We start from the raw sequence: 12,178 nt of genomic DNA, 5'->3' as shown, positions 1-12,178 counted from the left end.
CAAAGATGTTTTGTAAGAGCATCTTCCTGCAGGGGTAGGGTGAAGTGAAGTCATTTCTCCTGGATTTTTTAAGTGTCTCAAACAGGTTGCTACTCCGTGTATTCAGCTTTTCAATTGAAACTTACTATAATCTTTGTTTAAAAATACAAGCTCACAGCTATATTTATATTAAGGTTGAATGACTGCTGTTTGAGTCTTTCAGCTCTTCAAGGGTGTGATACATTTGTGTGCCTCTTAAACTTACGAGGGGCTATACCATGGCACCCGGCTTCAGCTTTAGTAACTTAATGTCATAGACATTTCTACTAATTATGTTTGTTTTTGTCTTTTTTCTTTTAAATTCCTTGCATCCCAGGTATTGTTTGGTTTGTAGCATAGAGACACTATGTACTCGGAGTGGAGATCCTTGCATCTTGTCATTCAAAATGATCAGGGTAATACAAGTGTACTTCACAGCTATCCTGAAAATGTGGGGAGAGAAGTGGCAAATGCAGTGGTACGTCCTCTTGGGCAAGCCTTAATTACATCATCAGTTGGAAGCGAAAGTTTACTCAAAACAGACAAAGAAGTAAGTGCATTTCCTTAGAACATTGTTTTCTTCACACTATAGTGGCCACTCAGTGATTTGCTATGGAGTCTTTTTTTAAAAATTCTTTCTCTTTAATGGTCTGACTTCCTGAAGTGTACTGTATTAGGTTAGTAATCCATGTAAGTAATAGTGGACTTTATGACCAAATAGTAAGTGATGTGTGGTGTTTATCTGAGCTCCTATATAAGCAAGTTCAGCCTAAAGTTTTAAAGAAATAAATCCAAGGAATTTAGTGGTTAACACATGAAAGTCTTTCTAGAGTGAACTCATCATTGTTAAAGCAACAGTATGTGTGCTTTTCAAAAAAAATCTCTGTATAGTAACACCATATATGTGTAATTATTGTCCTGGATTTAAAACTTTCCTATTAATAACACTGTTGGCTGTTACCCAGTTCTTGCATGCTGTGAATTGTCTGACTACAGTTTAGACTAAAGAGATTCAGGGCTTAGAGTAGTTTATTTGCAGTCTTCGTAAAGCCTTGATACTGCATAAAAACACTGAAGTCATTAACTCATGTATACATCAAATAGAATTGGTTCTAATGCAATAAAATAATAGTAAAAATAGTTATGTGGTAAAAGCAATGTGTGCTAACCATTGTTCACCCACTAAAATATATGTCTAATGGCCTTGCTTTGTGTTTTGTTTAGGTAAAATGGACTATGGAGGTGGTTTGTTATGGACTGACCCTCCCTCTGGATGGCGATACTGTGAAATACTGTGTCGATGTATATACGGATTGGATTATGGCTCTTGTATTACCTAAGGACTCCATTCCTTTACCAGTTATTAAGGAACCAAACCTTTATGTTCAAAACATTCTCAAACATCTCCAAAATCTCTTCGTACCAAGGTGAGTATCGGGTCAGTAGTGCTAGTGGCAGGAAAGAGGCTCAGGAATTTGACGCTGTAGTCAGCAGGTAACCCCTGTCAGAGGCCTCACTGAACCATGGAGACTCTTGATTAAAATAAGAGTGCAGTTGTTGCAAAGCACAATTAAGTTTGAAGTTGAGAGGTAGGTGTCCTCTCCAAACATGCTTTGTAGTTTTCAGTAGCAAGCTTGGCTGTTGCGTTTAGATAACTAGTTAAAGATCATTCATAGGCTTGAATGTTTGCTGTTCTGAGAACTTTGAGAACCATCTCCATTAGATGACTGGGGTCAGGGAGGGAGATGGTAGCATCACTGTGTGCTTGGTACTGGTTAAAGCTGAGAACTAAAAGCACATGGCCATGCTCTGTTTGCTTAAGAATTGACTGCGTTTCTGATGTGATCTTGCAGTAAGGTGGCTTACTTCTCCATGCCTGCAGCTTGATGCCTGTTAAATAGGCATAATTACGCTGACCAAGTGCCGTTGATAGCTTTCAAAGAAATCCAGAGAAGTGCTTGCTTGACACCTTGATGTTAAACTAAACATCAATGGATGACAGTTTTTAAGATACACATGCTTCTAGATCTTGGGCAAGAAGTTGTGTTGTCAGTGCTCTCCAGTAACATCATACTTGATTTATAATTTGACAAGCTTACCTGCTGCTGTGGAGCATGCAGATACTGGATAAGGAAAAGGAGACTGCCCTCTGAAACACTACTTAAATATTACCAATGTGAAATCACTTCAAATCAATGTTTGGTTCAGATCTATAAGAACCAGATCATTTGCCTTGAAGAAGCCTTAATTTTGTATCACTAGGTGACCTTCAAAATGCTCCGCTGCACTTGAATTGCTTAACGTTGCTTGAAGGCAGTGTTAATGAAGAACTTTGAATAGTAATTCATGCAAATTCAGACTAGGTGGTCACTGCTGTTTATTCATGTTTAAAAGTTTACCCCCTAACCTATATGTGCTCTTGAACTTGTAGTGAAAGAGGCATTTTAATTTCCATTAAAGGATGGTCAGGGGAACTAGCAGAGGACACAAATTAGAGAAAGGCATGCTTCTGGATTAGACTTCTGCAGAAGGCTGCCTCTGACTGTCAGTTGCAAGAAGAATTGGTCACTTGGGTTTGAGAAGTCAAGGAAATGCAGGTGAACCTAGTCATTCACTTCCTGGTGCACTGGTCATCAGACTATGCCTGATTAGTGCCTTGACTCGGCTTGGGTGGCCCCCTGAGGCTTGTCATGGAACTTTCACTGTAAGAGTAAAGTCAGAATTAAACATCCGCTAAAGCCTGCTATGAGAACAAAACACAAACCTGTGGCCATGGAGAGCAGGAAGAATAGAGATACCTCCATGCTCCTGTATTTCTACTTCTAGCTTCAAGCCACAGCAATGAGAATGCATTTAGGGCTGAATCTCAAAGGTATCTATACAGTTAATACTCAAGCATCTGAAGAGATTTGTATCTTTATGGACCTTACCTTTTAAAGACGATCCTGTTTTCTGGCTTTTTGTTATGCTGCTGATTCTTGTATCTAAAGTTAAGTTCTCTGTATGGTATGACAACTCTTAAGTCATTGTCTGAAATTAATCTGCAATAAATGAGTATGAAGACCTGGAAAACAGTGGTATCCAAATTTTTTTTTTCCAGCTAAAACAAAAGTTAGAGGGAATGGAAAAACACTTGAGTCTCAATTGAAGTAGTCTTAAGGGCCTCTTATTGCGCACGTGTCAGTCTTTGGGCTTGTTTTCACACACATAATTATCAGTCTTGCACAGACAAGGTGTTGATGCACAATGAGACTGAGCCTGAATTCTTTTAGACATTGATTGCAGGCACCAGCTACTACGCTTGTTTTAAACACAAGATCATTTAACTACAGATATTGAATATTTTACAATGCAATAATGTTATCAAGAGGCCACTGGTGATGGATACTTGTCAATATAAAGCTGTAGTGCAGAGAAGTCTTAAAAGAAACATTACGTGGAACTTCTACTTCAGCTAATGTTAAAGCGGAGCCCCAATTAAAGACAGTATTTTCATATTTTAGTTTGTCAGAAACATGGGCTACTGATAAATGTGTAAACTGCTAAAGAAACCTTTCTGCAGAATGATTGGCCTGCTAGGTCTAATACAGAGCTTAACACATTCAGAATCAAGTCTACTGTCTAGAAACCTTTACAACTTGGGCACACTAGAGAAGTAACTCTTCACTAGTGCATTAAATAATTCTTACTGTGATCCCTTGACTTCTTCCATGTCAGAGGCCATGTTAGTAGGCAGTTAAGTAGTCCTGTTTCTTGAACATTGTTGGCAGAAGCTAGTATTCTACCTTTCTTTCCCAACTTCATTTATTGAATTTGATGTAGGATGGTAGACTGAGCATGATGGCTTTTGAATGAAATAATTTACATCCAGGCACAGGAAAGGGTGGAAAATCATGATACCTCAAAAAAAGTGTAACAGTCTCCTACTGTTCTTCCAAAAGCCCCTGATACTTGCCTGAGACACTTGTTTGTTTGTTTTTCATGGCTGTTGCTAGCCATACTTGATGTTCAAGTCTCTACTTCCTTTTCAAGAAAAATTTAGTGCAAATTTCTCATCCATGCACCTGTGTTCAGAATTCACTCCAGCAAGAGGAAAATGGACTATAGTTGAAAATTAAATGCAGAACTGATCTGTGTGCACCTTCCTTGAGAAAAAGGAAATGCTCATTTTCTTATGCACCTACGGAAGGAAAAGGGGGTAGAAATACTTTTGGGATTTACATAACTGATGTGGGTTTCTGGTGGTAGAATCCCATAGAATACTTGCATGGGAGCTCTTGCAACAACCTCCATCTAGGCATCTCTTGGAAAAGTGTCTCCTGTTAGTGTGTGAAAATGCCAAGCATTTATTAGAAGGCTATTTCATGTAGGGGTTTGTGATTGAAATAGCTTCCTTCCTCATCCTGCTTTCCTAAAAATGATGTAACTGTTAGTTTCTCATCCTTCAAGAGTGGTGGTCCAAGGTTGCAGTGAGAGTTTCAAAACCTGAGGATGTATAATTGAAGGGTTTCAAATAGGGTCAAAAAGTCTCAAATGAGCAGTTCAAACTCTAATGTCTGAAGAACATGTATTCACCAAATAAATTGCTCTATAACTGACTGTAGTTTGAATGCTCAACAAAAGCAACAGTTCATAGGCCCAGTCCTTGAAAAAGGTGTGTTGCTGAAAAACAAGAACACTGAAAAAGAGTGAGTCAAATTTCCTTTTCTTCTGTCTAGCTGATTGACTAGAGGGAGGGTGCCTGTATCCTTCCCTCTAGCATTGACCTTCTATCCACCCATAACAAAATGGACACTCTTCATGATGTAGTTGAATAGTCCTCAAGCAGCCCTCAGGCTGTCTGTTTCTCACCACCCTATGATAATTGCAAAGCCTTGCTGCTTGCTTGCTTAACGATGGTAGTTATTGCTGTCAAATGAAACTTTAGTGCCACAGATGTTTGTTTGAAACATGGAAAACGTGAAAACTCTCCTTTCCACACCCCACCCCCCCAAACCCCCCCAGCACACACACACTCTACTAACAGAATGGGGAGGATGAGGCATAGACTTGGCACCTGGGTAGTCTGTGCAACTAATATGTCTGGAATCTCTTGAGACACCATGTAACATAAATACAAGACTGTCCAAGTGTAATAAACACTCTTTTTTTGTAAGAACTTCTGGGTTAAATATGAAACCCTGAAAGTATTCCTACTGCTTAAGAGTGTGGGAACCAAAAGACCAAGTTCTGTAGAAATCTTAAGACATGTCTGCAAAATGCTGCAAACAAAGTTGCCATTCATTTGATTTTGCGGAAAAGAGAGTTACTGATAGCTGAATGGAGACTTCAGAGTTGCTTTTCCCAGATTAGCTCAGAAGTAACCCATTAGTCATCTTGCATATGGAGCTCCTTAAATGTAAGCCTCTTTCATATAGTTTCACTAAATTATTAGGGAAATAAGTCATGAGACAGCTTTGGAACTTCAAGAGAATAAAAATTAAGAATATTCTTTGATAAAGTATTTGCCATGTTGTTTCTCTCAAAAAAATATTGCTAAAACCAAGGCAGGGCTTGTTTGTCCCAAGCTTTGGGCTGTCTGTTAAGATATAGCATTAGCACTGAGCAACCTGCTGAAATCCAGAACTGTGACTAGGAGTCTGTGAAATCTTGGATTAGATATTGCCTTGTCTCTTTGTAATCTTGTTTCCAGTATTGTATTAAAATGTTTATTCTGTCAAGATAAGAGTTAAAATAGTATTTGTAAACCTTGCCTGTCAGTAAGTGGTCTCGGTGTGAGCTACTGTGTCTCTAAGAAAAGCAAGCATTTATCTAGTGGCTCATCATGTTCTTGAAATGCTTACCACGTAACAGGAGTTGTGCCTTATACCACATTGAAAGAGCTTGGTTGGAATCTGGTAATGCTCCTTTGTAGTGCAGCAGAGAGAAATATTTTCATGTTTTTTTCCATCCTTTCAGCAAGTGGCAGGAGGGATGAGGAAACAGCTTACATCTTGAAAAACTGTGTGCATATATTGCACACTTTAATCTGTAATCTACTCTGAATTTCACTCTTTAAACTTTTTGGCTGCCTCGGCTTTGCTTACCACTGTCCTCAAATACTTCTCAGAACGTTTCATGTTAATATTTAGCACTTATTCTGCCTTGTCCGATCTAACCGCTTGGGTGAAAGCCTGCTGCTGTTGTGCTGGGAAGACTTCATGCTGAGTAACTCAGCAGTGATAAAGTGTATGTGGTGGTTACTGTAGAAGAACTTGACACTGTCAGCTTGTTCCCTTTCTTCCCTCCTTGTCCCTTCTTCCTTTCGTTTGATTTTCCAATTTAATGACCCTTTTCTAGCCTTTTTTTTTTTAATGCAAGGAATTTGGCATAGGAGCTGGATCTATGTTTGGAAGTGAAAAGAGAACTGGGAAGAAGTTAAACTAGTTTGCTAACAGCATTTTTCTTCTAATTTCAGCGCTTTCTTCTGACTTATGTATGTTACAATTAGCGATGCCTCAACAAAATTTGAATTAAACTTTGTTTGGTCTAAGATATATTCCTTTGGGATAATGTGTTGTACTTTCTCCAGTTAAAATGTTCATTTTACATTGGTATGTTGTGTGTAATGTAATAAATGTTATGGTGTATCTCATACTCATTAAGGTAGAGTTAGGATGCTTAGAAGCATCTTAGCTCATGTTCTTTGCTCTTGTTCAATAATATTGATGTTTTCTCTTGTAACTGCTCAAAGTTCAGATTGTTGTATGCATCATTCTGCGGTGCTTTGACTTGTTGTTTAGAGACTCATGTAGTGTTGTTCTTCTCTTGTAGGCCAGACCCTGGGTCTAGTCAGATTAGGCTGTGCTTGCAGGTTTTGAAAGCTGTCCAGAAACTGGCTCGTGAATCAACAATTATGGCAAGAGAAACCTGGGAGGTTTTGTTATTATTTCTTCTTCAGATTAATGACACTCTTCTAGCAGCTCCAACTGTGCAAGGTTTGTGTTCAACTTTCATTTGGTTCTATTACTGGGAAAAACTTTGGCTCTGCTTGCTGTTCAGCTGCCTGATAGGGGAAACCTATTAAATGCTCTTAGTAGCCACAAGAGTGCAATAACTCATTCCTAATTCTGCTACTCTACTCTGAAATAAAGCACTGTCAGAAAAGATTGAATGGTTTGGAACTGAGTCTGTTCTCTGAAAGGTGTTTCAGTAAAACAGTGGGCTGTATACACAAACAGTTCATGAAGACGGGTTTCAGATGACATTGTTTCCTGTCTGTTTCACTGAAACACATGCACCTTGGTGTTTGGCATAACTAGTGGAAAATAACATTGTCGATGTATACCCATTTGTAAATAAATAAATATGACATCCAGTATACTGTGCAATAGAGTACTGTTTAATTAAAGTTAGTAGCTGAATTCACAGTATCCCTTAGTGACACATATATATGGTTGGGCTTTATATATAATTTTGGTCTTGTAAAAAGCTTAATTGACCACAGGAAGTGATCAGGAATCACTCTTGAAAATGAAGACAAATTTAAGAGTATTTTTGCAATTATCACTTAAACTGAATCCTAAATACATGAGATGTAATCGTGACAGTTGTGAGATTTCTACAAGATCAAAAGGTTCCCTGGAGAGATGACTGAAGTCATTTAGAGTGACTACTTACTAAAGGCATGCTTTGTTTCTGCTATAAGGTGGTATTGCTGAGAATCTGGCTGAAAAACTGATTGGCGTGCTGTTTGAGGTGTGGTTACTAGCTTGTACACGGTGCTTTCCAACACCACCTTACTGGAAAACTGCCAAAGAGATGGTGGCCAACTGGCGACATCACCCTGCTGTAGTTGAGCAGTGGAGCAAGGTTATCTGTGCCCTCACTTCCAGGTAGGAGAAATCCCATGGAAATAAACGTGCACATACTGGGACAATCAGTTATACTTGTTTTCTCTGGCATCTGCTTATTTGTGGAATGCACAGTGATCCAAAAGTGAGTGAGCAAAACAAGTGCATAATCAGAGAGACTTCACTGGTATTCTTGGCTTCCACTGTTCATGCATGTATGTGTCTTCATTTCACAAGTGAACAGCTAAAATGGTTTGTTTGTTTTTGTATAATCTCAGCACCTCTCTGGTATTTAACACTTTACAGTATGAGTGTATTACTGTCTATCTTTGTGACTTTTTCCTGATGCACAGAAGGGAGGGATGAATTACTAATATTAGAGTAGTATTATAGTCTATATGTTTAATGCCAGTTACCACCAAAATTAATTGCTGTTACTACTGTGTAGTATCTGCATATTGCTATGTTTGAGGTAACTCTTGGAATTCTTCCTCTACTTCTCTCCAAAGCTGAGGCAGTATTTATACGTCTGGCTCTTGCCCCTTGGCAGTAGGGACATAGGTGGACCAGAAGTAGGCTGTAGTCTCCTTCCTCTGAGCAGTGGTGGTCCTCAAGTGAGTGTCCAAGTACAGCTGTACCAAACTACCTGAAGCATGGGGACAGCGAGGATCTGTGGGCTGCTTGAGAGGTTAGGTAGGAGGCCCTGAACAATGAGGAGAGTCTCAGTACTGTTAATACTGTGGTCTTCATGGTGTGGAGTCTTTGTGGAACAAACCTAGTCCTTTTCCCCCAACAGGATCAGATTAGTTGGTGAAAAGAGGAGCGAGGGGCTGTGCCTCCTTCTCTCAGCTCTCCTGAGACTTTAGTAACCATTTATCTGAAAGGCTGAAGATGTATTAAAACTGCTGCATTCTGAAAAGCTCAAGTAGTATCATCCTTTCCTACTTGCAGGGGTTTATTTTAACTCAATGAAAACTTTTACTTTTGAGGTACTTGTTAAAGTACCAAGCATGGATAGATTTTCCACGTTGTGCAGCTACTTGTTAAACCTGTGGGGAAATAAAGCTGCAACACAAGTTCTGTGCATTTCCCACGCTATTTCTTTAGCTATTTTTAGCTTGTTGGATGTAGCATTGCATAACAGAAAATATTTATGATTCACTGATCTGAAAAGAACAGCTCTGTCTCAGAACATGTGTTGGTGTTCTGCTCCATGCACTTCATGCCCACGTTTTATCTCCCACTGTTGACTAACAGTTTTAGTTCTGTTGATGCATAGTAATCTGCAGGTTTTCTGCGATGTTTCCTTAGTCTGCTGTTCTGCTGCATAGTAATGTTCTTTTACATTTAATATATGAAAAGGGGAACTCCTCTGATGTTAACTTAAGTTTAGTGCAATTTGAAGCTGCATACTTAGTACTTCAGTGGAGCTTCAACTTCAAACAGTGTGGTTTTAGTAAACTGTTTTCTGAATTGGTTTATTAGCAATAAGCTGAGAGTAAGTTTCTCAACTTAAAGCCATATAGAAGTTTTTTATTTGGGAATTGGTACACTTATGAAGTGTTAGAATCTATATCCATGTGGGTATGACTTCACAGCAGAATAAAACCAAGGTCTTACTCATGTGTTTACCCATAGATACTTCTTTTACCCCTATTGGGTGCTTTACATCTACTCTAAGCGATTGTGCTGCGTGTGTAGATTACCATTTATTTCTGCTCTCAGTCGTTATGGAAAATGTTCTGGTTTTCAGTTAGGATGCAAATCACATTCCCTGAACTGATTTCCTGCAGCTTGTAAAGAGAGAATTGGAAAGTGGTGCAGTTTACAGCAGTCCAGAGATGAGAGGTTACTGCTTAAGTTCTAACAGGGGACACTCACGCCTGTCCTCAGTGAAAAGACAGCAACTCCAGCATGACTTGGCATGGTGGATGCCCAGGCTAATGCTAGACTTTACTAGGTCAGTCAGAACTTGGTCATTCTGCAGCAAAAACATAGTATGCAGTGATTCCTCTAGAGCACTAAATATAAATGTGTGCATAGCATACCAGAAAGCAGCTTCTGCCCAGCGTGGGTCTGTGGATTTCTGCTTTGGTCCTAAAGGAGGCCTCGTGTCCTAGAGCTCTTCTCTTTTTTCTGTCCAAACTAGTTGCTATGATAGATTGGTTCCCTATGCACTTTGGGTGTCTTTAGCATTAGTCGGCTAGCAGTTGCTGTAGTGCCCAATGTTGGGGGGAGCAAATTTCCAAGAGAGGGAAAACAGTAACTCAACCTATTCAAGTCTTGGTTTAGGAATCAGCTATAGGCTTCTGTTCTCCTCCCCTTTCTCCTAGTTGTAATGACTTTAGCTCTGGAAAACATACAAAACTTGTACAAAGCTCTGTAAATGGGCATTGACAAATGGGCCATTTCTTGTCCATTACAGGCAACTCTCAGTTTAGAAAAAAAATGTGATTACTGAAGCAAGAAATAATGCTGAAAGTGAGTTTAGGCTAGGGAAAGAAAAAAGCTAGTTTCTAGGAGTGCCAGGAGCCTGAGAAGGCACAGCTTGCATCTCTTCCTCAGAGAATACCAAGATCATGCTGATCAGGGAAATTAGTTTGTAGGTTTGCAAAACTGGGGATGAAATAGGGGTCATAAAGACAACAGTGGCTCAGTGACTGATCAGGTAGTTATAGCACTTCTAGTGAAGGATCTTGGTTCATTTATCTAAACCAGTATCATCACGATATTGCATTGCTATGAAGTCCTCTGTGGGTCTGCTCTTCCCTGTGGTGCAACTCCCAGCTCCTGCAAAAGGCAGTGCCTCCCTTCTGAAGAGCTTGCTCTTGCATTGCTTGTGCTGTGCTTGTTCAAGGATTGCGCTGAGTGCTGCTCAGAGTGCTGGTGTAAATCATAAGTCAGCAGTAATTTGCAATTTGGGCCTATAACCTCAAAGATATTTGTGTGTGTGACTTGCTGATGTCATTGGATACTAGCTAAAGACCTTTGAGGATATGAGCTAAGTTATTTGAAGTTTTTCCCTCCGTATGTAATATCTTGTCAGTTATGTATGTAACTATATTAACTGGTAATCCCCCTGGCTACACAGATGGGAGAGCTGCTATGGAGTGCTATGCCTTAGCAGCTCTTTGGTTTGGTTTCACCTCTGGTCATGTTCCAAGGCATGTATTTTTCCAAGTTTTATGAGGGCTAAAAGATTGTGTAAAATGGAGATCTCTAGGAAAACTTAAAATGCTGCATTGTTGCTTTTGTGCTCCCTGGTGGACTGCTGATTTCTTCCAGGTCAAATGCATGGTTAAATTTTGAGGTGTATTCATTGAATGACAGGTCTGTCTGACTTGTTTCCTAGGTTGCTGCGTTTTACATATGGGCCTTCATTTCCTCCATTTAAAATTCCTGATGAAGATGCAGGTCTGATTCCTCCTGAAATGGATAATGAGTGCGTTGCACAAACTTGGTTTCGCTTTTTACATATGCTGAGGTATTGTGATTACAGCCATACATTGTTCATGTTCTTGGATCATTTTATAAACTTGCATTACAAATGAAAATTTTTTCTGGAGATTGGTAACGTTAAGTACTTAAATAGGAAAGAGTACGAGAGACTTACTGTAATAGTGCCCTGAAGCAGTACAGTGCAAGGTTGTGAGTGGGAATTGTTCAACTTTGAACTCATTGACTCCTTCAGAAAATAAACTGGTTTGTTTAATTAAAAAATAGTTTGTAGCTATTAGGCCTTTTGGAGGATCTTAAAAATAAGACTTCAATACATTTCTGTTTCTTTGAGATAGCAAACAGGAAAAGCCGAACAATGGCACTGAGATATGTATGCTGCTTCCATTTACTTGCCAAGGTGTTAAATTTAACCTACAAAAGATTGTTTTTAAAGTGGGTGTGTGTCTTTGTTTTTATGAAGAAGGTTATACAATTAATTTTAAAATCCATGTTACGTTTTTTTTTTTCTTTTTAAATATGTAACAGAACCAAGTGACATGCTCTGCTGTTTTAAGGTTCTTTGGACCTGCATCACTTTAATGTTCTGGCCATGCAGAACATTACACTTTTTATTTTTATTTTTTTAACATAAAACATAGTTTGGTAATGAAAGTTAAATAAGTGTTAGACTCTTTAAAGTCTACTACTTTTAACTAGCTAAAAATCTGTTCTTTTTCTCCATTTATGATAATAATGTTACAAGTATTGTATTCCAAATCTGGGCTTGCTGTTACAGGGTTTGTATCAGTCAGAAACAAAAGCTCAAGATTTTACAACCCCTGCCCTTGTACTTTGTGGTCATTATTTACTGACAATATTTAATTCATTGC

The 12,178-nt window shown here is 39.0% G+C and overlaps 1 protein-coding gene across 5 annotated transcripts in view; it reads left to right on the top strand.

Moving 5' to 3' along the window:
- RALGAPB (Ral GTPase activating protein non-catalytic subunit beta) overlaps nucleotides 1-12,178 on the top strand; it is a 77,008-nt gene that overhangs the window by 7,640 nt on the left and 57,190 nt on the right. For 4 of the 5 annotated variants that reach the window (XM_067308047.1, XM_067308044.1, XM_067308046.1 and 1 more), the window contains exons 2-6: nucleotides 356-568; nucleotides 1,243-1,445; nucleotides 6,832-6,995; nucleotides 7,706-7,892; nucleotides 11,203-11,334. In XM_067308047.1, coding sequence (XP_067164148.1) covers nucleotides 386-568; nucleotides 1,243-1,445; nucleotides 6,832-6,995; nucleotides 7,706-7,892; nucleotides 11,203-11,334 — 869 coding nt within the window. In that variant the 5' untranslated portion in view covers nucleotides 356-385. Of the gene's footprint in view, nucleotides 1-298; nucleotides 569-1,242; nucleotides 1,446-6,831; nucleotides 6,996-7,705; nucleotides 7,893-11,202; nucleotides 11,335-12,178 lie in introns of those variants that run through there. The other variant, XM_067308045.1, reaches the window with a different exon arrangement.

The sequence above is a fragment of the Apteryx mantelli genome, chromosome 18, assembly GCF_036417845.1.
Source record: "Apteryx mantelli isolate bAptMan1 chromosome 18, bAptMan1.hap1, whole genome shotgun sequence".
Classification (NCBI taxonomy): Eukaryota; Metazoa; Chordata; class Aves; order Apterygiformes; family Apterygidae; genus Apteryx; species Apteryx mantelli.
The sequence above is the reverse complement of the archived record's forward strand: the minus strand, read 5'-3'. Positions and strand labels throughout refer to the sequence as shown.